General features: G+C 40.2%; 1 protein-coding gene across 1 annotated transcript in view; it reads left to right on the top strand.

The window, feature by feature from the left end:
- LOC311063663 (uncharacterized protein) overlaps positions 1-26,511 on the top strand; it is a 91,989-nt gene continuing 65,478 nt past the window's right edge. The window contains exons 1-26 of the mRNA XM_084083193.1: positions 1-134; positions 594-713; positions 3,763-3,880; positions 4,290-4,338; positions 5,906-6,052; positions 9,325-9,489; positions 10,851-11,003; positions 11,649-11,813; positions 15,332-15,487; positions 16,614-16,766; positions 17,032-17,187; positions 17,389-17,544; positions 17,765-17,920; positions 18,024-18,179; positions 18,383-18,538; positions 18,759-18,914; positions 21,114-21,269; positions 21,373-21,528; positions 21,755-21,910; positions 22,008-22,163; positions 22,650-22,919; positions 23,277-23,537; positions 24,301-24,561; positions 24,717-24,974; positions 25,812-25,967; positions 26,113-26,268. Of these exons, the coding sequence (XP_083939319.1) occupies positions 3,779-3,880; positions 4,290-4,338; positions 5,906-6,052; positions 9,325-9,489; positions 10,851-11,003; positions 11,649-11,813; positions 15,332-15,487; positions 16,614-16,766; positions 17,032-17,187; positions 17,389-17,544; positions 17,765-17,920; positions 18,024-18,179; positions 18,383-18,538; positions 18,759-18,914; positions 21,114-21,269; positions 21,373-21,528; positions 21,755-21,910; positions 22,008-22,163; positions 22,650-22,919; positions 23,277-23,537; positions 24,301-24,561; positions 24,717-24,974; positions 25,812-25,967; positions 26,113-26,268 (4,012 nt within the window). The 5' untranslated portion in view covers positions 1-134; positions 594-713; positions 3,763-3,778. The remainder of the gene's footprint in view (positions 135-593; positions 714-3,762; positions 3,881-4,289; positions 4,339-5,905; positions 6,053-9,324; positions 9,490-10,850; positions 11,004-11,648; positions 11,814-15,331; positions 15,488-16,613; positions 16,767-17,031; positions 17,188-17,388; positions 17,545-17,764; positions 17,921-18,023; positions 18,180-18,382; positions 18,539-18,758; positions 18,915-21,113; positions 21,270-21,372; positions 21,529-21,754; positions 21,911-22,007; positions 22,164-22,649; positions 22,920-23,276; positions 23,538-24,300; positions 24,562-24,716; positions 24,975-25,811; positions 25,968-26,112; positions 26,269-26,511) is intronic.

The following is a 26,511-nucleotide window of genomic DNA, read 5'->3' as shown; positions in this document are numbered from 1 at the left end:
ACGTAACAGTGCGGGTGGGACTGCTGGTAAGCTCTGTGGACTATACACAATATAGGGTTTTATATAAACTATGATAGAGCTCTGTCAATTTCAAGGGGAGGATTATTAGCTGGAGAGGGACGAACTCCTCCATGGTAAGAAAGCTATATTTGTGTAATTTAAGTGAAGAGACAATCATCACTAATGTAGAACATGCAGGCACAGTGACAGTGAGTGACTTCTGTTAACCACAAACTAGCTTTAGATGCCAATATTTATGAGGAAGTTGGCTAAGGACTGTGATTTGAGGTATTTGATCTCACTGTAGATATGTGCAAGGAAACAGTGCTGTATACAGGTGCAGTGATTCTTCCATCATCATGTCAACAGGACTGGTGACCTGGTTCATCAGTATTGCTGATTAGCACTCAACTTATAAAATAATTAATTGCCTCACTGTCTTTAAAGTAAATTATATTTGGACAGCCAACTAACACTGTAATGTATTTGTGTTTTTTTTGCTTGCTTTAGGCTGCGTGTTTTTGGTTACAAGTTCCCATCAACAAACACATTTACTATTTTCTCACACTTCTCTTTCCTTTATTTCCCATTAGACATCCACACTACAGTATTTGTTTAAAAAAATGACTGACTGGTTGCCTAAACGGAGTCCAGCTACATTTGAACTTGACCACTGACAGTGAATACTATAGGAACAGGAGAAGCCATCAAGGGTAAGTACAATGAAAGGATTGTTTCTAACAGCTGCCCATGAAAACAGGGCTTTTTATTTTACTTAACAAATGCTCTTTTATGTATTGTGTATTACATTTAACCAATTAGTAGTTGTACTGTATGTTGTATTTTCAGCCACTTAGCTTGCTGACCCTAACTGGAACTCCCCTGGCTGGAAAACGTTCATTATCTAAACTTCCTAGCTTTAAATATTTACCAGGTTTCTGAACCACACAGAAACCCAAACAATATATGTCAACCAGGTTACATATAGCATCAACATTGTGAGGAAAGTGCTCAGAATTACATTTAACCACAACCCTCAAACTTTTCAAACTTATTTTGAAAATAGCTGATCTATTTGTAATTTTGTGTTTGTCCAAACATTGAAAAGCAATTCAAAAACTTTAATCAAAAAGAAAAATACCCTGTCTATATGCTTGTGTCGTATTGGCTATTTTCGAAAATATTCTTTTTAGGTGAAATTAAATGAATACACTTTAATTTAATTTTACCTATAATGACAAAAACAAAATTGGGACCCCAGGTTTAAAGTGGTTGAAGCAGTTTGCAAATGTCAATGTTCAACAAGACTTTCTCTGGATCAAATCAACTGCAACAATTTAATCAGGACACTTTTAGACATAAAGAGTGTGGTTATATATAACTAGAAAAGTGTTCTCAATACAGCGCAAACCTCGAGGCATGCCCTAATAATAATAGCAATGTATGCAGTCACATTTCTACCTACAACCATGAAAACGTTGTGTGGCATGGGATTACCAGTTGTACTGTACATCGTTGTCTCTACTGTCTTCATCATACACATTCATTGTGTACCCCTCTCCATCTTTATCTCTGTCTGGGGCATGTGATGTGAGCAATATTTTGGGGTTGTGTGCAAGTAGGAAATGGCATGGGGCAATGGGGGGAAAGGATATAATAATAAAGGATGCTGATTGTTAATTAGTGTCAATGTCAATTACAGTATGTTTGTACAGGGGTGGACTGGGAAGAAAAAGCAGGCCCTGAATTTAAATAACAGCAGTTCCCATATCTGTGCAAATTGAATAAAAACTTTGCGAGTCGTTTGTAAGAGGAAGAAATATCTTGACAGAAAGTTGAAACCATGCCAGGGAATAACTTCATTTTTAACAACAATGTTCTCTACTGTCTTCATAAGCTCTCTTGTTCTGTCTGACTTATGACAGCTCAGACTGGGTTGAATGTCCGTACATTAAGCGTGAAAATCTAGTCCCCATATTGCTCTGATCAGAGCAATGGTCACGAGTTATGGCCATTTGAAGTGTTAAACACTGCTGTAACACCACTGTAGTGCCCCATATGTGTGCAATTTAGTTTATTGGGACTATTCTCATGCAGGTCTCCCGAACAGGGTTTGTGCCAAGTTTGGTTCGGATTGGAGCAACGGTGCGCCTGTGGCACATAGGTGTGTGTGCCCCTGAGGGCTATTGTCATGGCAGACTCATGAACAGTGTTTTTTTGGCAAGTTTGATGTGGATTGGAGCAAACACTTGTGGCCACACGTGGCCTCTGGTATGACTATTCTCATGGCAGGAATTGTGCAGATTGGAGGAACGGTGCGCCTGTGACACCCACAGGGCCCCTGTGTTCACATGTGGTCCCTGGTGTGACTATTTTCATGTCAGACCCCTGAACAGTGTTTGTGCCGAGTTTGGTGCGGATCGGAGCAATGATGGGCCTCTTAAGTCCGGATGTTACGTTTTTGACGTCCACCGTCACTCACCCTCTAGTCTAGGCAATTTTAATATAGGATAATATGTATGTTGGTGTTAATCAAATGTGGGCTTGCACAGGCAGACTTCAATGAATGTTGTAATTGGCTAGTTGGTAGTGAAATGGTCTCTCTCTCTACTGTCTTCATACACATCCATTGTTCTGTCTGATTTATGACAGCTCAGACTGGATTGAATGGGCACGGACATTAGCGTGAAAATCTAGCTAGTTGGTACTCCACAATAGTTTTGAGGTCATGAGTCTGGGGATAGAAACTGTCCCTGAGCGGGACGCTTATCCCATAGCCGAGGGACGATTGTGCTGCGATTATAACTTTAGAAAATGACACAGCTGTCGTTGGCGGATTCTTATTTTTTATTTCATATATTTAATAAATGGCTCCGTAGTGGGTATAATACTGAATACTGTGGATTTACATGTGGTGTGCCATTAAGTGTGATGATGTACAGGTATGGGAGTTACGGTACTCCACATCATTGTTTTGAGGTCAGGAGTCTGGGGATAGAAACTGTACCTGAGCCTGCTACCATTTGCCAGATGGTAACCAAAACAGTCCATTGCGCAGGCGACCGGGGACTCAGATTATCCTCTGGGCCTTCACCCGACTCCTGTAGGTGTACTGTAGGTCCTGGCACGGCTAGAAGCTCAGCCTTGGTGATGTGCTACTGTACCTGAAACCAAAAAATAAGTCCTATGTAATAATAATAATACATTTTATTTGTATTGCACTTTACATTTGAAACAAACTTCAAAGTGCTACAGTACATAATAAAACAAGAAAACCATTTACAAGATAATCAAAAAGTCTAAAACAGGTTAAAAACAAGTTTAAAAGGAGAGGCAGGGTTATTAAACCGGCTTAAAAAGCTAACCAAATGCTTTGTTAAAATGGTAGGTTTTTAGTGCTCTCTTAAAAGTGTTCACAGATTGTGGAGCTCTGAGATGGTCTGGGAGTGAGTTCCACAGCCGGGGGGCAGCTGCTTAGAATGCTCGGTCTCCCATAGTCAGGGCCGGTGCTAGGCAATTTGGCGCCCTAGGCAATATTTTTCCTGGCGCAAAGATTTGAGTTAAAAATGTTCACTTTAAAACATTATATATTCAAAGATTTGCACCGATTTTCTCGATTTTTCAAAAATAGCAGATCTACAAGCTGCTTGTATCTCTGCTAAAGTATAAAATTGGTTAAAGTGGTTAAAATCTAAAATGCTTTCCCGGTTTGAATGTGGTTAATTGTGTTTGTTTGACTTCCTCCTTGTTTCTTTCTCTCAGGATCTTCTTGACAGGAATGGCAATATCAACGAATATCTGCACTGTCATTGGCCTTCTGGTGACGTACTATATTTTGGAAACACAGGAAGTTCTTGAGATTTCAAGCCCGGTTCCACAGGTACGCCTGTTGTGTTTATGGTACACAAGGATGTACAACAGCAAATGTGGGAAGGACAAGATCTGTTATTGTTGTTCATTATTGTGCCCCTACACAGCATAAGTTCAATCATCTGAACACACATATCCTCGGGTTACTTTTATCCATTTTAAACTCTGAGACTGTACAAATATTACCAAATCGATGTAGCTCTGAGAGTGTATAAATGTAACCAAATGGGCCCATTTGGATAAATTAACGCTGAGGATTTTACTGTGTAGCCTACTGGATGTTAATTTGACCATATTACATCCTTGTTTGCACTTAAAACAAAACTGTTTTCAAAACAAAGCTAAACCCAGAACCAGTCATAGAATTAATGGATCATTTAGATTTGCTCAAGTTAATCAAGTCTTTATTCTAATCTCAGGTGCACTATGTTGAAGACTCGCTACCTCACATCAGAGAGAGAAGGAATGGTTAGTACAATGTACTATATACATATTTTTAAAGGAGACATTTGATAAGAGTGGATGCACAATATAATAAATAGATTATTAGCGCGAAATAGGTGGCTGTGTGTGTGTGTGTGTGTGTGTGTGTGTGTGTGTGTGTGTGTGTGTGTGTGTGTGTGTGTGTGTGTGTGTGTGTGTGTGTGTGTGTGTGTGTGTGTGTGTGTGTGTGTGTGTGTGTGTGTGTGTGTGTGTGTGTGTGTGCGCGTGCGTGCATATGGGTGGCATGGAGCTAATATTGCAAACCGCTAGTCCGATCAACACCCAATTTCTCATGCATACCTTTTCAGATTTTTGAAATATGAAGCTTCAATTTTGTTATGTAAGCCAAGGGGTCACATGTCATAAATTATGTCAACTGACATACAGTAGATGTCATAGATTGATTGATTGATTGATGTACTTTATTTAGTAAGACATGAGAACAACAGTACATGGAAGTACAAATTCACAATACGAGGTCTACTAAACTGGAAGACTCATTAAAGCACTGGGCTTGTTTCAAATGAGTTCCCCACGCACAGAAATCATGATGACATATAAGAGACAGACAGATATACACACTACTATAGAATGTCACACAATCAGTTTACAGGTTACTGGTATGAAGAATGAAAAATATGCACAAAAGAAGAAAGAGAGAGGGGGGGGGGGGTAGGGGGGTGGGGTAGGAAGATGACAGTCTTGCCACATGAAGTCAGAGATCCACATTAGCCATGCCATTCCCATGTGGATAATTATTTTTGTATGCAATAAACTAATGCTGGTGATGAGCTTGAAAAACTGTGGAGTTGTCCTTTAAGTAGAAAATGATGGACAAGCAAGAATAGCAATTTAGGTGCTTTATCCAAGATGTGTGTTCATCTTTACATAGTCTCGCGTAGCCAGACCCCACAGAAAATGAAAAACAGCGACCTCTGCTTTTCTGATATTCTGTGGAGTCTGGCAGGAGTATAATGTTAGACTAGAGCGCAGGGAAACACCGGTTTCATGTCTGCCTATAGCGCATCACTTCCGGTTGGTGCGACCATGTTTTCATTCCCACTAACAATATTTCTACACGGAACACTAACACCACTTCTCCCAGAGAACATGGATGGTTTTGGTTATAAGCCCACTTATTTCTATGATGAAAGAGTAATTTAAAATGTGAATATCTTTCCGTGGTTTTGTCCGCTCCGAGGACGCTATTGTTAAATTAGTTTCGGCTAGTTTCGAGGGGGGGAGGGTGGATCATGGTGGATGGACACGTGAATCCCGCCCACTACATTTGATTGGGTAAAGCGCGGCCCACTTCCTGATCTGAAGGCACGCCCACTTTTAGCCAATGCGCACTGGCTAGGACGAACCGCTCCGACAGATTCCACCGCAGGTCGGAATCTGTTCTTGAGAGATTAATCTTTACATTACATTTTGACTGTTAGTATATAGTATATACTGTACTATATATATAACAATTTCTAATGTACTATATACAAAAGTCATTGTTGTTGAAGGTTTATACTGTACCCATTTATATTTTCTACCCTGCCAGTGCCTACAAATCAATGGAACTATATTATTGATGTTGAAGTGAATGCGTCAACCACTGAAATATTAGACCAGATTCGGTCATCTGCTTCAAGCTTTCCTCTGCAAATGAATGATGGCACAGAAATATTAGACATCGAAATCACCACTGGTGAGTATTGTACAAAGACAGCAGAAGAATGCCAGCTGTCACAACAAACATGTTTCAGCCAAAGTTTATTCTAACAAGTTTCTAGTTTTACTGTATAGCTACAACACACTTTATTTAACTTCAGGTTGAAAACTAAAGCAGATGACAAACATGGCAGTCTATTAAACAATGCAGCTACAGCTAATCAAATGAATTGTGTTAGATTTAGTCATGGGTGTGCCAATCATATATAGAAAGCTAGATACAACTAGATTCTGACAAGTCCTGGAAAAGACGCGCTGTGATTGGCCAGTTGTCAGGAAGTTTGCCTTCTCCAAAATGGCGCCCGAGATACAGTACAGAGGGCTCAGAGCCGGAGGAGGCGTCTACCTTTATATGTCTATGGTGCCAATGTGCAAGCATAGACAGTAGTTTACATCATGAAGGTCAGACTTTTGCAGAGAGCCATGTTTTTAACCTGCTGTAGTTTTGAACCTAAACTGGAAAGAAAACTACTAAATCAGCCTAGATAGAGGCTCCCTGAGAAATGTTTGTATTTTGTAGGAACATTTCTATAGCCTAATAACTAATAGGCTAAGTGAAACATTTATAATTAGGGCCCAGTCGAAATTTACAGAAGGGGGTCCCTGGAGGAAAATAGGGGAGGGTCATGCCTTTCTAATTTGAGTACAAGGGAGGGTCAGCTAATTTTACTATGAATCCAAGGGAGGGTCATGCAATTTTGAATTGATAAAATAGTCTGTTTTTTATATAGGCTACCTTTTTAGTACAGCAGAACAGTGGTCAATGACCCCTTTCTATTTCAAAGGATACAAAGGATTCAAATCCAGTAACATCTTGGTCTATTTAGAATCAATGACGGTCGTTAACAAGCCATCAACGCACAGCGAGTGTGAACGACCTCGTCTTAACGATGGTGGTTGAACAATTAAGCAACACTTCAAACAGGTGTTAGGCATATTAGAGAGATGCATTATCCCAATTTCCAACACAGAGATATCCTCTTTTAAGTGTGTTTTTGTTGCTCAAAGAATTACATACACCAGGTAGGTTACAATGACCAATTTATAACTGGATATTCATAATCATTTGAAGTAATTCTGTGCATGTGATTAATTTGGATCTATATGGACAGTTGTGCAGATGCCAGCCTAGCTCCACAAGTAAAACCAGAATCATCAGGCCATAATTGATAGCCTAATTTGTTACATGTAGGCCATGGGTTTCCAACTGATTATGAACCAGGGACCACCACCCTGACTGAGAATCAACCTGGGGACCAGGACCACTGTTGTGTTGGGAGGGGGATATGGGCGTGGTGTGGGGGGAAAAGCTTGAAATTAAATAATGACTGTTAAGGCCTTCATTTAATTTGTTAATTCGAGGTGAATTAAATTAAAGCCCTTAACAGTCATTATTTAACTGAGATTATGCTAGTGGTCCAGAGCTCAGAAAAGATTGAGAACCACTGATCCATTCCTTTCCCATGGTTGCCCCTATTCTGTTCTCTTAACCTTCCATATTAAACTCATGTTAACTGATTCATTGCACGTGCAATTGATATGGGCACATTTCCTACTAATGATGACTCAACCAGGTAAACCGGTAGGCCTACAGTTTCCCTTGAAATTCTAACTCCCATTTCTGTGGAAGTTCTTGAAATCCGACTTCCAAGTAACTGACAACATTTATGCGTCATCATACATCATACTGTTTCTCAACTAGTGGTCGATAAAATGAAATATAATACAAATCTTCACTTTCCTACATTACTAAATGCATGGTCAGGGACCACATGCAATACCTTCACGGACCACCAGTGGTCCACAGATGAAAACCCATGATGTAGGCAACAGTGTAGTCACTGTAGTTAATAATTAAAAGTGCAGAGTGACAAAAGTTGTAAACTACTGAATACCAAATACTCAACTTTCTTCAATCTGACCAGGATTCAATGGGTTTCCCACATGTAAGTTGAGAACACTGTCCATTCTGCTACCACTGACACTACCACAGAGTCAGACACTACACTGTGCATTTAGCAAGACTGACTACAGTAATGTTCTAATCAATGTGGAAAGCAAAACATCGGACATATTATTAGTTTTAAATGTCATGTTGTTGTATTTGATGGGGAGGCTTAGGTCTGTCAAGATACATTAATTTCACGATACATACATGATGTTGGGCATATGATATTGATATGATACATTATTAATGTTCTTTTCTCATGTATCATCAAAATTGGCCATCATCTTTAGTTTAAAATAACAATTATAAAGCACTTTAAAAAACAATTACAAAGTGCTTTGTACAAACAAATAAATACATTTGTGCAAGCTTAAGGGAGAAGTGAAGTTCTCACTAACTATAAAGGAGGACACATAGACACTAATATAACAAATATAATATAACACTGCATAACTATAAATTCCACAAACCTCATATTTTTGTCATCTGGACTTTACCAACCAAGTGCAGCCTAGTTATTTCCAACAGCTCAAAAAATATATATAATACCAGATACAGTATAATACCATGTAAACCATCTTAGATTAGATAGGCCTATTTGAGAGTGCAGAGGCATAATTGCTGTCACATTAACAAGCTTCAACAAGCATCAGCTGACACACAACACCTCCCCTCTGCAGTGCTTTAAACTGAAAGTGACTGGAGTCTGTTTCATTTCTCTCCAAAATACCTTGAATATGATGGAAGACATGATTAATAATTACTGTGATTATGATAAGCTTTACATTTCATATCATACACCATACAGCAAGAACTCCTATAACTTTCACTGGCAAAAAAAACACGTTTTCTTTTTTATTAAAATAATAATTAAAAAAATATTACGATACAGTATGACATCATGACCATACCTATCGTCACATTTTAATACCACAATAGGCTATATCGTGGGACAATATATCGTGACACTCCTACAGGCGGTGAGGGTTGATCTTTTTTTTTTAAACACTTGGGGAGGGTCATCGATTTTTTTTTTCGGGTCATGGCATTTTAAATTAGGGCACACACATTTTCTCCAGGGGTATCCTTCTTTAAAAATCGACCTGTCCCTTAATTGTGGGCAAAAAAATATAATTTTTAGACTAAACAAGATGTAGGTGTAGACAATAAATTGTACTTTAATGTCAGGAATGTCATTTCAATCCTCAATAGAATACTAATATTTCTGTATTATCACTACCATAACTCCATATTAGGAGCAGTATCAATATTCAAATTGAGACTAACTTCTCTGCTTCCAGTGTGCTCTTCAAATGGCAATGGGTACCAGTGTAGATGTGAGGAGCGGTATGGTTGGCCCTACAGCAGCTGTATCACTTATGGAGCCTGTGATAACGTCACCAGTGGCATCTGCAAATGCATCAATGCCATTCCAACTGATGGACAGTACTGTAAGCCGATATCAGGTAATCGCATCTTTCATATACGTCAATGCGTTAGTTCATATCAGCCATATCAAATTCAAAAGATAAGATATCGTTACGTATTTTTAAAAGGTATTTCTGTATACATTAGACAAAAAGTATTATCAATCTCGGTTTAATCACTGACAATTATTTTGAGATGCGTGCCGTGTTGGTAAGAATGTGACACAGATCTGATATAAGCAAGCTTATCATAGTCTGGTGTAGCCAGACGATCAGAGATATCCACCTATTAATACATCTGGGGAAAACTAAATTCATTGAATGGGCTTAGACGTTGGAAAAAGCCAGCAGTAACAAACCTACGCCCACTGCTTTGAAAACCATGATCATGATATCATCTCGTATGAAGTACCGGCCCAAACGTCTTTGCCTTGGTTCTGTACTGCTGTTATTTATTTTTTTCCATCCAGTTTTAGCCCATTCACTGAATTTATATCACCAGATGTAGGTGGAGGTGGTAGGTGGAGATTTCATCATCTGGCTAAGCGAGACTATTAAGCTTAGTGAAATCAATTGTACCAAAAGAAAGCAAATTATAGTCTGCAGCAACAACCTGTCAAGGCATTTTGGAATTTTGGCAGAGTTTCAAAGACATAGAACTTTCTTGTGGAATGTTGTTGGATGTTTCCAGGCCCAACAGCCTCTTGGAATGTGGTAATCTTTAGGTAATGAAGATCACGTTGTTGTGTAATGAATGCAAATAGCTCTATATTCTGAATCATTGAGTGTTTGTTCAGTAACAGGGGTCTCCCGGTCTCTCCAGCTCTTTAGTCTTTCAGGTGGTAACTCGTACAGGATACAGGATAAACAAGGGAAATTGGAAGTGATGACATAAAGAAATTAGCAAAATTGGAACTGAAACACTCCAAAATTTAAGCTGATAAATGGATACTCTCTGGTTGAAATTGGCAATCCACCTGAATTTTCCCCCCTGTTTAAGAGCTGGAGAGACAGGGGGACCCCTGTTACTGACCAAACACTCTATAGCAACGATTACTATCACAATGAAGAACTTTTAACTTTTAACCAAAAAATATCGCTTACCCTACCTTTATGGGTTTTTTTTATGTCTGTGCACAATTGTTCTTGCTCAAATCATTTTATGTGTGTACAGTATGTACTGTAAATCTATTTAGTCAAACATTTCTAAATATTTTGTCTTATAAAAAAAGAAATGGCGTCATATACAGTAGACAGAAAGCTCTAGTATTCATGCTAGCCTTAATACTGTGTGCATTACTGTTTTCTATGGGTATTCTTTGTAACAACAACAACATCAATAATAATAATTATAATGCAGTGTATAATATTGATCACCATTTCACTTCTATTCCCTGCAGCATTACTAGACGTGGCTGACTATGAGGTGGATGTAGAATTAAATGTGACTTCTGTGGAGACATTGGAGACCCTCAAAACCCTTCTGGAAAATTCAAACTTTTCCCTATTTCTTGGTCCAGCTGTGAATGTCTCAGCCATTAATATAACCACAGGTAAAATAGTAGTAGTAGTAGTAATAATAATAATAATAATAATAATAATAATAATAATAATAATAATAATTGAGTGCCTACTCTATTGATTAAGGGGCAATATAATTCAGTGTAATAACAGTGTATCATGTAAGTATTATGCACCTACTGTATGGAATGAAGGGGCTTTCATATATCCTGACCTATATCATGATATTTACTCGGCTATTTTGTACCATGTTGTCCTATATTGTCCTGTGTTTCATGTGTTAATAAAGAGATTCTGAAAGGTTGTAAGCTAAATACCCATGGAAACCTTTAAAGCAATGTTGAACTGATACTTAAAACAGAAGTATAGCGATTCCGTTCACTCCCATATACTGTATTGTGAAATAGGTCTCATAAAAAAGGAAAATGCACAGAAACGAATGTGAACAAAGTGGATTCTGATCATTTTATTTATATACAATATTAGTCCTGTTACATCATTTTGGTAAAGTGAACTGATGGAAGTCTTGTAGCAACACAAATCGATAAGGTCACCAGTATTGGTGTAACACAAGCTCTGCTGCCTCTGACACATTTGTGAAATAGACTGGAAGCAAAGACTCCTTCCATTTTACAACAATTAAATAATATTATTTTGTTATGTGATTTCTTTATTAGTGTGTTACCCAAACGGCTCCAGTTTCCAGTGCAGGTGTGAGGAGCAGTTTGCCTGGTCATACAACAACTGTATCACATATGGAGCCTGTGACAATATCACTGGTGATTCATGTGGATGTATCAATGGCATTCCTTCTGATGGACAGTACTGCCAGCCAAAGCCAGGTTTGTATGCCGTTCAACATTTATAACTTAAAGTTCTTCTTCTTTCGTGTATCATCGTCATATGTCCAGCTCAGTGTCGCAAAGCCACGCCAATGTCTCTGGTCCCACTTGGAAGAGGCCGTCCTCTGAAGGAGGTCTGTACAGAGGACAGGTGGTGATGATGTGGTCGGCAGTCTGCTCAGGCTCGCCACACTCACATACTGCGCTGTCTGTCAGGCCCCACTTCTTCATGGGCGACTTGAACCGGCCAACCCCAGTACGGAGGCGGTTCAGCAGTGTCCACTGCCGGTGTGGTAGGTGTTCTCCGTGGACTCCATCCCCAGGGTCTAGGATGTGATGGTGCATCCGTGACGGCTCAGCCGACTCCCACTCCCGTCTCCAGGCATTTTCCAGCCATGCTCTTACAGACATGTCCTCAGGGATGGTTCCAAGCATCTGTTGTGCTGTCCTGCTGAAGGGGTGGCGGGACTTCAGCCTGCTTGGGGGCACTGCCTTAGTTGTTGTTTCGTGCAGGATATGCCAGTCATGTTCGTTGGCTTTCCTAGCAAGCGCGAGGGTAGCGGCCTCTCGTCTTAGGCTGGCTGGGGCAATTCCCGCTAGAACTGACAGGTAGGGCACAGGGGTGGGTTTTAGACAGCCTGTTATGATCCGAAGGGCATTGTTGATAACAGGATCAACCTTCTTCACATGCGTGCTTCTACTCCAGACTGGGGCACAGTATTCTGCGGCAGAGAACACCAGGGCTTGCGTAGAGATGCGCAGTGTCCTGGCAGAGGCACCCCAGGTTGTGCCAGCGAGGCGGCGGATAAGTGAGACCCTAGATGTTACTTTGGCTCTGACGTCTTCCAGGTGTTGTTTGTAGGACAGCGTCCTGTCCAGCCGAACCCCGAGGTACTTGGGGGCTTGTTGGTGTTCCAGATGATGGTTATCGACGGACACCGACAGTTCCCTCTTTGCCTCTTTGTTGCAGAGGTGGTATGCGGCCGCCAAAGTCTTCCCCATACTCAGCTGCAGACGCCACTTGCGCAGATAGTCAGCCAAGATGCCCATGTCCTGATTGAGACCCTCTTCCACCGCTGGCCACGTTGGTTGACGCAGCATGATGGCCAGATCATCTGCATAACCGTATTGCCTGGATAATGTCTCCGGGAGGTCGTGGATATAGATGTTAAAGAGCAGTGGTGAGAGGACAGACCCCTGTGGCACCCCGTTTCTCAACCTTCTCAGTCTGCTTCGTTGGTCATCGCTGGTCCGAAGGGTGAAGCTGCGGTTTGACAGCATCTCCATTATGAACCTCACCATGTGCCGGTCCGGGATGGTCCTCAGGAGCTTCAGGTGAAGTCCACGGTGCCAGACGGTGTCATAAGCGGCCGTTAGGTCAAGCAACACAACTCCAGCCTTCTCGTTGGCCTGAAAGCTGTCCTCGATGTCCTGGGTGAGCAGGGTTACTTGGTCTACTGTTGACCTGCCCCGTCTGAAACCGGCCTGTTCCTTTGGAAGCTGTGGGTCCACTACTGGCTCTATGCGACTGAGGATCATCCTCTCCAGGGTCTTAAATGGGACGCAGAGCAGCGAGATGGGTCTGTAGGCCTTAGGGTCATCCGCAGGTTTGCCTGGTTTCAGCAGGGCGATCACAGTGGCACGGCGCCAGGTCTTAGGCAGTTTGGACCTCTGAAAGCAGGAGTTGAAAAAGGAGCATAGCCAGGCTGATGTTGTTTCACTCTGGTGAATCAGGAACTCTGGGTGGATGTTGTCATGCCCTGGGGACTTGCCTTGCCTAAGGTTGCCGATAGCCGCCCTAAGTTCGGCAGTGGTGAAGTCTCTGGACATGTCGGCATCAACACTGGGTGCCCTAGAGAGGGAGGACACCTCGCTCAATATTAGGCGGGCAAAGTTCTTGTCTGCGCCTTGGAACTGGCTGCTCTTCAGTAGCTGGGCTGCAATAGCATTTGCTGTCACAGGGCACTTGGAGGGTGTTGTTTTCCTGCCAGTGAGCTGGTTCAGGATCTGCCATGCCTTACGGCTGGAGTGGGTGAAATCAATTGCTTCAACTGTTTCAGTCCATCTGTCCCTTCGGGTGGCGTCCAGCTTGTGGAGTAGTGCTGTTGCTGTTGCGTCCACGTCCTGCCTCGAGCCAGCCTGCTGATGTTCATGCAGGAGTTGGTTGCATTCTTCGTCCCAACCCGGGATGTAGCTCGCGTTGTAGCCACGGGGGATGGTCTTTTTTGCTGCACTTAGGAGCACTTTACAGTAGGCTGCATATGCTGCGTCCACGTCAGTGAAGCCTGGGTCCGGGAGACTGGCTGATGTTCTCTCTGTCTCCGCGGTGAATGCCTGCCAGTTGGCCTTCCGGAAGTTCCACCTACGGACAGGTTTACCCTCCACCGGCTGAACCAGTGAGGGGACTTTGATGACAGATGGTCGGTGGTGTGAACGGGGGAATCTATCGATGACCTGTCTCTCCGGAACTGGGTCTCCATTGCGGCATACAGCAAATGCGAGATCTGGGTTGGTGAAGGTGTTCCATCTCGAAGAGTGGAAACTTGGTGGCTCTTTGGGGTCGAACAGGAGCTGGGCGTTGGCATTGGAGGCCCACTCACACAGCGTTTCTCCATCAGATGTTGTGTGGGAGTATCCCCAGTCAGTGTGCTGGCAGTTGAAGTCCCCTGCGTAGATGGCGGGTGCCTGGACAAGCGGGAGGGCCGACACAGTCAGTGTAGATGGAGGGGGCTTGTATACATTTACAACCGATGTTGCCTGTATCCTAGTGGACAGCCACTCGACACTGGCGCCTGGTGGAGATTGGCCAGAGGCTGTCCACCCAAGATCAGACCTCACAAAGGTCGCAATCCCGTGCCTTCTGCTGAGGATGGAACCAGCGAGGTGGAACCCGGGCAGCTTGAGGATGTCTTCAGCCATACAGTGGGTTTCCTGTAGAAGGACGGCTGCAACCTTGTGGGAGTCGGCGAGATGGTGTATGATCTCGAGTTTGGCTAACTTAAAGTTAATAGTGGATTAAGTAATGCTTACAATTGTATGCAGTTTAATGCCCAGTGAATCCCCAATTTCTTATTGCCCAAGCTTATCCAACCAATGGCAGGGTTATTTTGTCTAGTCTATAGTCTAGTCAATTTATATAACATTTCATGGGCTGTATGTGCTTCACAAAAAATAAGCCTACCAGCCTGCCTTCGATTGGATAAGCTCAGGTAACAACAAATGCCAGATGATAATTTGTTTATCACATACCATATTGGTATCATATTGTTTATGCATCTGCTAAAGCGCTGGATCTCAACATTGGGTCTGTGGACCAACAGCGGACCAAATGGACCCTTACAGGCCTGCAACTCTGAGAGTGTACAAATGGAACCACATGGATCCATGGGCTCATTGGTTCCATTTATTCTCTCAGAGTTAAATTCACACTAAGGATTTTACAGTGTACTGTATATTGGGGCCCAAGAGATAAAAAGGTTTAGAATCACTGTGCTAAATACCTGCATTTTTCCCTGCAGAACCTTTGCAACTGTATGAATACACAATTGAAGTTGAGATCAGTACTGCAGATGTTACAGTGTTACAGCAGTTGAAGGACATTCTCGACAACACTAGTCTTCCTATAAGAGTCAGTGACTCAATAAACATCACAGACGTCAATATAACCTTCACAAGTAAGAATATTTTGTGGAACTGTACAATCTATGACAAATTCAATGAAACAGGTTAAAGCCAATATGAGGGTGGTTAAAGGAAAGAAAACCCATCAATTAGTCATAACGGTGGCATGTCTATAACATCCACAACACTGCCAAATAAATGTTTTCGGTATCACACTAGCAGCCAAAATGACTACCGCCACCTAGTGACGTATTCTGACATCACTGGGTTGTGGAAACACAGCATGCTGACTTTCAACTATACTGTATGTGTTGCTGAGGGGTGCGGAACAAACATAAGTAACCCGACCAACTCATGAACCATTTAGATCAGGGGTGGGCAACTTTATGATGGAGAGGGCCGCTATATTTCCACACTTACTCCAGAGGGCCACATTGCATATACTGTCGGCCCATTCTATGTCACACAACAGTAGCAAAAATAGCCGATCTACAAGCTCAAAACGCGTCGCAGGAGCTTGTAGATCGGCTATTTTTGCTACTTTTGAATTGGAATCCAGATTATTTTTTTTGTTATTTTTAAATTGGAATCCTGAAAAGTAACATTTTTATTTAATTTCAAATGCATTTAGTTATAGTTATGTTAACTTTATGAATTTAAATACAAATATATTGGACATAAAAAAAGACAATAGAAATTTAATACTAGTCATTAAGCTACTAATATAGACTGAAGTAAAGTGGCTCATGTTTCGAATTGTAACAGCTGAAATCAATAATATATCAGTATTCTGTAATTAACCTGTGGGCTGCATTAAGTGAAGGTGGGGGCCGCATGTGGCCCCCGGGCCGCCAGTTGCCCATGTATGATTTAGATTTAACTTCCTTCATTCATCTTCCTTTGCGTTCAATCTGAGGTCTGCAGCTGTACAGTATATTTGATTGTAATTGAATGAAAATATAGAGTATTTTCTCCGTCGTTGACCCCCCCCCCCCCCCCCCCAAAAAAAATAACTGTAAATGTTCTCCATTAAGTTTATGACTGATTGTGTACTTATTATTTTATTCATTTTGATTTAGATTCTAATCTGACGCATTAAACATTCTCTTTAAAGCACTACATATGCAATCAGGTAAATGTTTTGCAATAAAATGACTGTATGTTCTGTACTGTACACAGGACTACTACTGTATGAATACATAGTTGAAGTTGAGATCAGCACGGTTGATGTTGAAGTGTTACATCAACTGAAGGACATCGTGGACAACACTAGTCTTCCTATAAGAGTCAGTGACTCAATAAACATCACAGAAGTCAATATAAGCTACATAGGTAAGAGGATTTGACTGGAATGTGCTGTGTTTGTGATATAGCTATGCTACACCACCATCTGGCATCCAAGTATGGGGGTAGACCTTTATTTGTCAGAATATACTGTAATCAAATGACTGATCTATGAATACATAGTTGAAGTAATCAATATTAATTCACAATACTGTAACTTTTAAAATTTGTGTTTGATTTATATTTTCTTGTTTGTAGGACTACATATGCAATCAGGACAACAATTCTAATCCAATGACTTATTTCCCCACAGAACGTCCACAGCTGTATGAATATATAGTTGAAGTTGAGATCAGCTCTGTTGATGTTGAAGTGTTACATCAACTGAAGGACATCTTGGACAACACTAGTCTTCCTATACGAGTCAGTAACTCAATAAACATCACTGAAGTCAATATAACCTTAACAGGTAAGAATATTGTATTAAACGTTACAATTTATGACAAGTTAAAGGAAAGTACAATGAAATACATTTAAGGATAGTTAATTTTCTTATTAACCTTGATTTAGATTTCTGTCTGAAGCAATTGTGTTCCTAATAATTCTGCTTGAAGCATTGCATATTAAATAAGGATTGTTTTTATTTATTATCTTGTACTATTTCCCACAGAACCTCCACAGCTGTATGCATACATAGTTGAAGTTGAGATCAGCACTGTTGATGTTGAAGTGTTACAGCAACTGAAGGACTTCTTGGACAACACTAGTCTTCCCATAAGAGTCAGTGACTCAATAAACATCACAGAAGTCAATATAACCTTAACAGGTAAGAATAGTTTATAATTTTTTTATGACAAATGAAATGGAATAGTAACATATACAGTAAATGCTAATAAAAGGATTGATACGTTTCGTATAAAAATGTATATTGATTTAGATTTCCATCTGTAGAATCGTGTTCCTGAAAATTCGGTGTGAAGCATTGCATATTGAGTCAGGAAAATATTTTGTAATCTAATGATTTATCTTGTACTATTCCGTTACAGAACATCCAAAGCTGCATGAATACATAGTTGAAATTGAGATTAGTGCTGTTGATGTTGAAGTGTTAGAGCAGCTGAAAAACATCTTGGACAACACTAGTCTTCCCCTAAGAGTCAGTGACTCAATAAACATCACAGAAGTGAATATAACATTAACGGGTAAGAATTGTTTATTCAACTTTAACACCTATGGCAAATTAACACAATATGAAAGCTAATATAAGGACACTTAAGTTTCTTATTAACTACTATTTCCCCACAGAACTACCACAGCTGTATGAATACATAGTTGAAGTTGAGATCAGCTCTGTTGATGTTGAAGTGTTACGTCACCTGAAGGACATCTTGGACAACACTAGTCTTCCTATACGAGTCAGTGACTCAATAAACATCACTGAAGTCAATATAACCTTAACAGGTAAGAATATTGTATTCAACTTTACAATTTATGACAAGTTAAAGCAAGGTACAATGAAATACATTTAAGGATAGTTAATTTTCTTATTAACCTTGATTTAGATTTCTGTCTGAAGCAATTGTGTTCCTAATAATTCTGCTTGAAGCATTGCATATTAAATAAGGATTTTTTTTTATTTTTTTATCTTGTACTATTTCCCACAGAACCTCCACAGCTGTATGCATACATAGTTGAAGTTGAGATCAGCACTGTTGATGTTGAAGTGTTACAGCAACTGAAGGACTTCTTGGACAACACTAGTCTTCCCATAAGAGTCAGTGACTCAATAAACATCACAGAGGTCAATATAACCTTAACAGGTAAGAATAGTTTATTAATTTTGTATGACAAATGAAATGGAATAGTAACATATACAGTAAATGCTAATATAAGGATTGATACGTTTCTTATAAAAATGTATATTGATTTAGATTTCCATCTGTAGAATCGTGTTCCTGAAAATTCGATGTGAAGCATTGCATATTGAGTCAGGAAAATATTTTGTAATCTAATGATTTATCTTGTACTATTCCGCTACAGAACGTCCACAGCTGTATGAATACATAGTTGAAATTGAGATCAGGACTGTTGATGTTGAAGTGTTACATCAACTGAAGAACTTCTTGGACAACACTAGTCTTCCCATAAGAGTCAGTGACTCAATAAACATCACAGAAGTCAATATAACCTTAACAGGTAAGAATAGTTCATTAAACTTTTATGACAAATGAAATGGAATAGTAACATATAGAGTAAATGCTAATATAAGGATTATTAAGTTTCTTATAAAATGATCTTGATTTAGATTTTCGTCTGAAGAATTATGTTCCTGAAAATTCTGTGTTAAAGGGATATTTCACTTTCCAAAAAATCTTGGGTCATATTATCGTCTATTCAGGCTTTTGTGAGCCCCCCAAACAGTTTTCAAGTTGCTTGATTCAGTATTTAGATATTTGATATCCATTTTATCAGACACGTCCCCTTCCTATACAAACCCATTATAACTTCAAAATCCGTTTAACATGTTAGATTCATCAAAAACGCCCGTCCTTGGTTCTGATGACTCATCCTGCCATCCTAATACGTGAGGGGCCGTGTTTTTTCAATCACTTTTTACATTTTTTTAATTCCATTTTTTCATTGTAATATTTTTTTTAAATTTCCCCAGAAAACATATTAAAAATGAATTATAAAAGTAATTGAAAAAACACGGTCTCTTCATGTATAAGAAGGACAATATCAGTCACCAGAACCAAGGACGGGTGTGTCCGATTAATCTAACATGGTTAAAATGGAGTTTGAAGTTACAATGGGTTCGTTTAGGGAGGGGGCGTGTCTGATAAAATGAATATCAACTAGAAAAAGTGCTCCTCGGAGCACAGGTCTCCGCCAGGTCATGTGGCCTCCTGGTGGCGCTATAATAGGCCAATGTGAAAAGGGTGGCATTTCTTCTTAGGCCTTTCATGGCAATCGGACACTGCATTCATGATTTGAGGCATTTTGTTCCAAAAAATTGTTTTGCTAAATTAGACCTGCTGGTGGCGCTATAACAGGCCAATGTGGAAAGGGTGGCATTTCTTCCTCGGCCTAGTGGGAATGTGCGTGTGAAATTTCACAGAAATCGCAAGCTGCGTTGATGATTTGAGGTATTTTGTTCAAAACGGACCAATCCTGCAAACTTTGGAAGCCAATCTTAGCCAATGAGGATGGAATATGGAAAACCGGACAGATCCGGGTTGATCACATGACTATATAGATACTGTGTACCGATTTGCATGACGTTTTGATCAAATCTGTAGGAGTAATATCAAATAATGGGTTTAGAAACTAAGCCCTAGTGTACAGAAATGGAGGGAACTAATGGAAAAAATAAAAGTAATGGAGCAGTTAACATATAAAATCAGAGGAAATCTTAGTAGAAGTAGTACCCTGTGGGCTAAATGGGAGCGCTATATGGAAAGTGTGGGTGTGGACGGGGGGGTGACTATAATGTAAACTATGAGAACTTAGCACCTCAGCCTAACTAAAAGCATATAGGATATCATTGGAAATATAAGAGGATGAGTCAACAACCAAATGGGGGAGCACTTTAACATGGTACTGGCTTACTATCAGGCACTTGATGAAGGACTGACTTAATTAACGATCGTTTCGTTCTGATCTTTTTAGCAGGAGAAAAAATAAAAGAATATGAACTTGAACATGGGTTAGTTTCTATGAGCCTCTGTACCTTTTTTTTTTTGTTTTTTTTTCTTCTTTTCTTTGTTTTAGTTGTATTCCTTTTTCCCCTGTTAATGATGTCTATTTTGTGTTAGTTTGGTGCCTTATTTGTTTTTTTGTCTGTTTTTTTTTTTTGTTTTGCCTTGTTTTGTCCTGTGTTGTCCCAATTGTTGTAATTTGTGTTGTCTTGGTAGTCATATGACTACTCACTGTGGTGGCCATATGAAAAAATAAAGTATAAAAAAAAAAAAAAAGGGTTTGCACAAATCAGCCTCCTGGTGGCGCTATAACAGGACCATGTGAAAAAATTGGGATAGAGGTTCTGAATTGGCATCGAGCGAGTGTGTGTGCACAGTTTCGCAGTGACCGGGCCAACGGTGCCGGAGATTTGGTTCTAACGGACGGACAGGACACACACGGACGGACACACGGAAACATGGACGTACGGACAGGGTGCAAAACTACTCTCTCGCCATGCCTTTCGGCATGGTGAGACAAAATATTCGACAAATATCTAAATACTGAATCAAGCAACTTAAAAACTGTCCGGGGTGCTCCTAAAAGCCTGAGTAGACGATAAAATGACCCAATTAAAAATTTAAAATTAAGCACTGCATATTGAGTCAGGAAAATATTTTGTAATCTAATGATTTATTTTGTACTATTCCGCTACAGAACGTCCACAGCTGTATGAATACATGGTTGAAATTGAGATTAGTGCTGTTGATGTTGAAGTGTTAAAGCAGCTGAAAAACATCTTGGACAACACTAGTCTTCCCCTAAGAGTCAGTGACTCAATAAACATCACAGAAGTGAATATAACATTAACGGGTAAGAATCGTTTATTCAACTTTAACATCTATGGCAAATTAACACAATATGAAAGCTAATATAAGGACACTTAAGTTTCTTATTAACTACTATTTCCCCACAGAACTTCCACAGCTGTATGAATACATAGTTGAAGTTGAGATCAGCACTGTTGATGTTGAAGTGTTACATCAATTGAAGGACTTCTTGGACAACACTAGTCTTCCCATAAGAGTCAGTGACTCAATAAACATCACTGAAGTCAATACAACCTTAACAGGTAAGAATAGTTTATTAAACTTAATAATTTAGGACAAATTAAATGGAATAGTAACATATAGAGTAAATGCTAATATAAGGATTATTACGTTTATTATAAAAATGTATATTGATTTAGATTTTCGTCTGAAGAATTATGTTCCTGAAAATTCTGTGTGAAGCACTGCATATTGAGTCAGGAAAATATTTTGTAATTTAATGACTTATCTCGTACTATTCCGCTACAGAACGTCCACAGCTGTATGAATACATAGTTGAAATTGAGATTAGTGCTGTTGATGTTAAAGTGCTACAGCAGCTGAAAAACGTCTTGGACAACACTAGTCTTCCCCTAAGAGTCAGTGACTCTATAAACATCACAGAAGTGAATATAACATTAACGGGTAAGAATAGTTTATTCAACTTTAAAATCTTTGGAAAATTAACATAATATGAAAGCTAATCTAAGGACACACAAACAATATATTCTGCTGACCACAGAACTACCACAACTCTATGAATACATAGTTGAAGTTGAGATCAGCACTGTTGATGTTGAAGTGTTACGGCAACTGAAGGACATTGTGGGAAACACTAGTCTTCCTATAAGTGTCAGTGACTCAATAAACATCACAGAAGTCAATATAACTAACACAGGTACTGTAAGAGGATTTTACTGGAATGTGCTATGATTGTTATTGTACAGTTGACTACCATCTTTAAATCTGTAATTAGGGCCAGAGCACTACACCAGTGCCAAGCCCTATTGAAATTGCAAAGATTATTATTAGGGCCCGCCCGAGGACTGCACCAGAGCGAAGCCCCATTGAAATTGCAAATATTATTTTTTGCATATTTATGAATCACGTTTTTGAGGGCCTAAACATACTCAAAAGTTGCGCAACACATTTTGATGGTCTCAAAAAGGGCGTGGCCTTATGGCTCAATAGTGCCCCCTACACAATTTCAAAAGATGAAGCCCCACAATACGGTTTCACCTACATGTATGAAAATGTGTACTAATTAGCACACTCAGTGTGCAAACTATGTAAAAGAAAACTACGAATTACCCTTCATTGTCATTTGCACACAGCGGGTACTTGTAAATGTACTGATTTAACAGCCCATATTCTCTGCTCACAGTGGTACATCCACCAACAGATTTACAACTTACATCAACGTCAAAAAGCACAGCCAGGGTCACATGGGCTGCTGTGAGTAATGTCCTGTTGTATCAAGTGACCATCAGTGACAACGATGACTCCAGCATCGCCCCGGTCATCAGAAGAACTTCAGCTACGACTATGGACATCACAGATCTGCAGCCCTGCTCCAATTACGTAGTTGGAGTGTCATCAGTCAACAACTTCCTGGTGGCTGGCAAGCCTGCCAACATCTCTCACACAACCAACAGTGAGTATTTATTGATCATCTGATTATCAGCATGGTTTCTCCAAACTGCATTCAAACTTGTTGCACTTTGAGATTTTCTGTCAATGCAACATGTTTTATAAATCAACTGCCTTACCAGGATGTACTGGTGAATCAACCAGTCAATTTGTCAATGTCAACCACATTGCTGCAGTGCCATGGACCCCGTCCAAGGCTTAAGCACTGTGTAGGCCTACACAGTAGAATCAGGAGTTGTTAATTTAAGCTAAATTACGTGTACTATGAGACATGCCATCTCCCTCCTCTCTTCATCTTCCTACCAAAAAATACATTATCCTTTATTATTATGCTCTGTTCATGTTTTTCTATCTCTCACAGCCATAAACAAAGTAAGTTCGATCTCAGTGACCTACAACTGTAAGATAAGCATAGTGACGGTGACCTGGGGACCGGTGTTTGGGGCCAACTCCTACAAGGCCATGGCCGTCGACGGCACGGGCGCAGAAATCAACTGCACCTCCGCCTCTACTAGTTGTACCATCAGCAGTCTGAAGTGTGGTGAGAAGTACCAGGTCCACGTCACAGCCATCTCTGACAACTGCGAGAGTGTCTCCAACAACAACACCCTCTTCGACACTGGTGTGTATGCATGCTCACGTGTGTATGCATGCTCACGTGTGAGCGCGCTTGTTTGTTTGGCTGTGTGCGTGTGTGTGGGCAGGGGCTGCACAATCACATGGACCGGTTGACATGGCAGAGTCACTTCCACTTACTTTCATTGTTGCTTTGTTCTTACTAGTGTTGTGTTCCCACCACCTGCCTCATTCTCAAATGTCTGTACATCTCTATACCTCACACAAATGCACAGGCCGCGGCGTGTCATTTCACTGTGGGTGTCTGTCTCACACGTCGTTACTGTAAGCTCCCGTCAAAATTGACCCTCGTCAAGTCAGTCCTATGGCAGCTGGCTCAGGTTCCCCCGGTGCTGCTACCACAATTGCTGCTCATCAGTGAACAAACTCCCTCTACCTCCCCAGCCTCCTCCTGTAGTAGCATTTGGGTTGCACTAAGTCAGCATATCATTCAATGCAGGTCCATATATATTGTATCATGTTCTTTTAATTCTGTGTGTATCTTCAGGTTCTGCCGTTTGAAGGGTTCATATATCTATTATCATGTCCGTTTAATAAAATGTTATTATGTAGGCTCTGCTTCGGGGGGTTTGTGATCTCAGAGTTTTTCTTGCTTGCGCAGATTGTTTTGGAGCATCACAGTAGCTGAGCCACACTACCAAACACAATATATCATTGCAATAAATAGATTTAATCTTGAAGAGAGTGTATGATTGAACACCATACAAACATACTGTGTAACTCATTTTTCTCTTCTCTGTTGTTCATAGTTCCCTGTGCACCTGCTAATCACACGGCATTCCGGGACTGTGCCAGTAATGTGGTCGTCTTCAGCTGGGAGGCCACCAACAACACCATCGACTATGTGGCCAAATCTGTGAGCAGCAGTGGGGAGACTGTTGAATGCCGGACCACCGGAACGTTATGTTTCTTCCTCGACACTCACTGTGGTCTATCCTACAATTACACTGTGTATGCCAAAAGTACAGAGTGTGACAGTGAAGTCAGCCCCCCTACAATAGTACATGCCTGTGAGTACTAATTTAAAGGTTTGGTAATCAAATACAAAGTTCACTTGTTGTGAGCTAGTAAACTCTCTAACTTATTATCCTGACACAGAAGGATGGATATTCAGATGTCTTAATATGTATTACATTTTTGTTCCTCCTCCCCCTCTCTCTTCTAGCTCCATGTAGACCAACAAATGTGAAGTCATTATCAGACTGCCAGTCTGACAATCTGACCACAACCTGGGATGTTGCGGCTGGTGCCGAATCCTACCTGGTAGAGGTTTATGGGAACAATGGAGATGAATATAATTGTACCAGTAACAACAACAGCTGCGTTGTGACTGGTGTTTCATGCAATGAACACCTCAGCGTGTGGGTCACTGCCATTGCCGGTGAATGTGCCAGCAGGGTGCAGGGACAAGTTGCTGTGACTGGTAGGCACTGGGAAATGTGAAATATGTCCAATATTTACAACAATTAATATCATGCATGGGTTCTGAGATATTTGGTGGGCTGTATTCTTTTTGTTTATTGTCATATTATATGTCACAGGGCAGCCTGTGCCCTACACAGACACATACTGACACACACTGATCAGGCACTTTGCACACTGCATGGACACATTATACAGCTGCTTCCTTTTCATTGTCATCCAGCCGGCTTGGGGAGTGACTGTTTGTCGTAAGGTTTGTCGTACAGACTTGTGAGTCGTGTCACTTGATTTGGTTGAGAGTCCTTGTCCTTCATTGGAGTTACTTAGCCACGCCCCCTATTCTGGTCAATATTTCATAATTTCTATCCTTTTTTTAACAGTTTGTCGTAAAGAGTCATGAGTCGGTTGAAAATACTTGTCCTTCATTAAAGTTACTTAGCTCTGCTCCCAGTTCTGATTGGTCGATATTTGCCCCTAATGTGGACAGAGGTGCGAGGGCCCGGTCATTGCTGCTTGTAGCTTTAATCTGGACTTGAAACTTGACCATTTTATATATCAACTGATGATTTTAAAACCCATATTGAAGGATTGTTGGCCTCAGAATGCACTTGTTTGCATGTTACACTGTGCTTGTAGTCAAAATATGAGGCTAGTGAGGCTGTAATTAAATGACTGATCTTGTACTATTTTGACGACCACAAAACATCCACAGCTGTACGAATACATAGTTGAAGTAAACAATATTAATTTACCATGATTTACATTTTTTTGTCTGTAGCAATTCATAATGCAATCAGGAAATATTTTGTAATCCAATTATTGCACTATTTCCCCACAGAACCTTCACAACTGTATGAATACATAGTTGAAGTTGAGATCAGTACTGTTGATGTTGAAGTGCTACAGCAGCTGAAAGACATCTTGGACAACACTAGTCTTCCCATAAGAGTCAGTGACTCAATAAACATCACAGACATCAACACAACTGTTATAGGTAAGAATAGTTTATTATGTATCCATTTAGTAACATATACAGTAAATGCTAATGCTGATTTCAGTAAATTCTGTGTGAAGCATTACATATTGAATCAGGAAAATATTTTGTAATCAATGACTTATGTTGCACTATTACCCTACAGAACCTCCACAGCTGTATGAATACATAGTTGAAATTGAGATCAGTACTATTGATGTTGAAGTGTTACAGCAGCTGAAAAACATATTGGACAACGCTAGTCTTCCCCTAAGAGTCAGTGACTCAATAAACGTCACAGAAATGAATATAACATTAACGGGTAAGAGTAGTTTATTCAACTTTAAAATCTATGGCAAATTAGAAGACTATCTACATGTAAAGTGTCTTGAGACAACTTGTTGTGATTTGACACTTTAATAAAATTGAATTGAATTGAATTGAATTATTTAACAAAATATGATAGCTAATATAAGGATACTTACATTTCTTATTAACAATAATCTATATTTTAACTTGTTGAATTAACTTGATTTAGATTTCACTTTGAAGTATACTATTCCCA

The sequence above is a fragment of the Gymnoscopelus microlampas genome, assembly GCF_963454915.1.
Source record: "Gymnoscopelus microlampas genome assembly, chromosome: 16".
Lineage (NCBI taxonomy): Eukaryota > Metazoa > Chordata > Actinopteri > Myctophiformes > Myctophidae > Gymnoscopelus > Gymnoscopelus microlampas.
The sequence above is the reverse complement of the archived record's forward strand: the minus strand, read 5'-3'. Positions and strand labels throughout refer to the sequence as shown.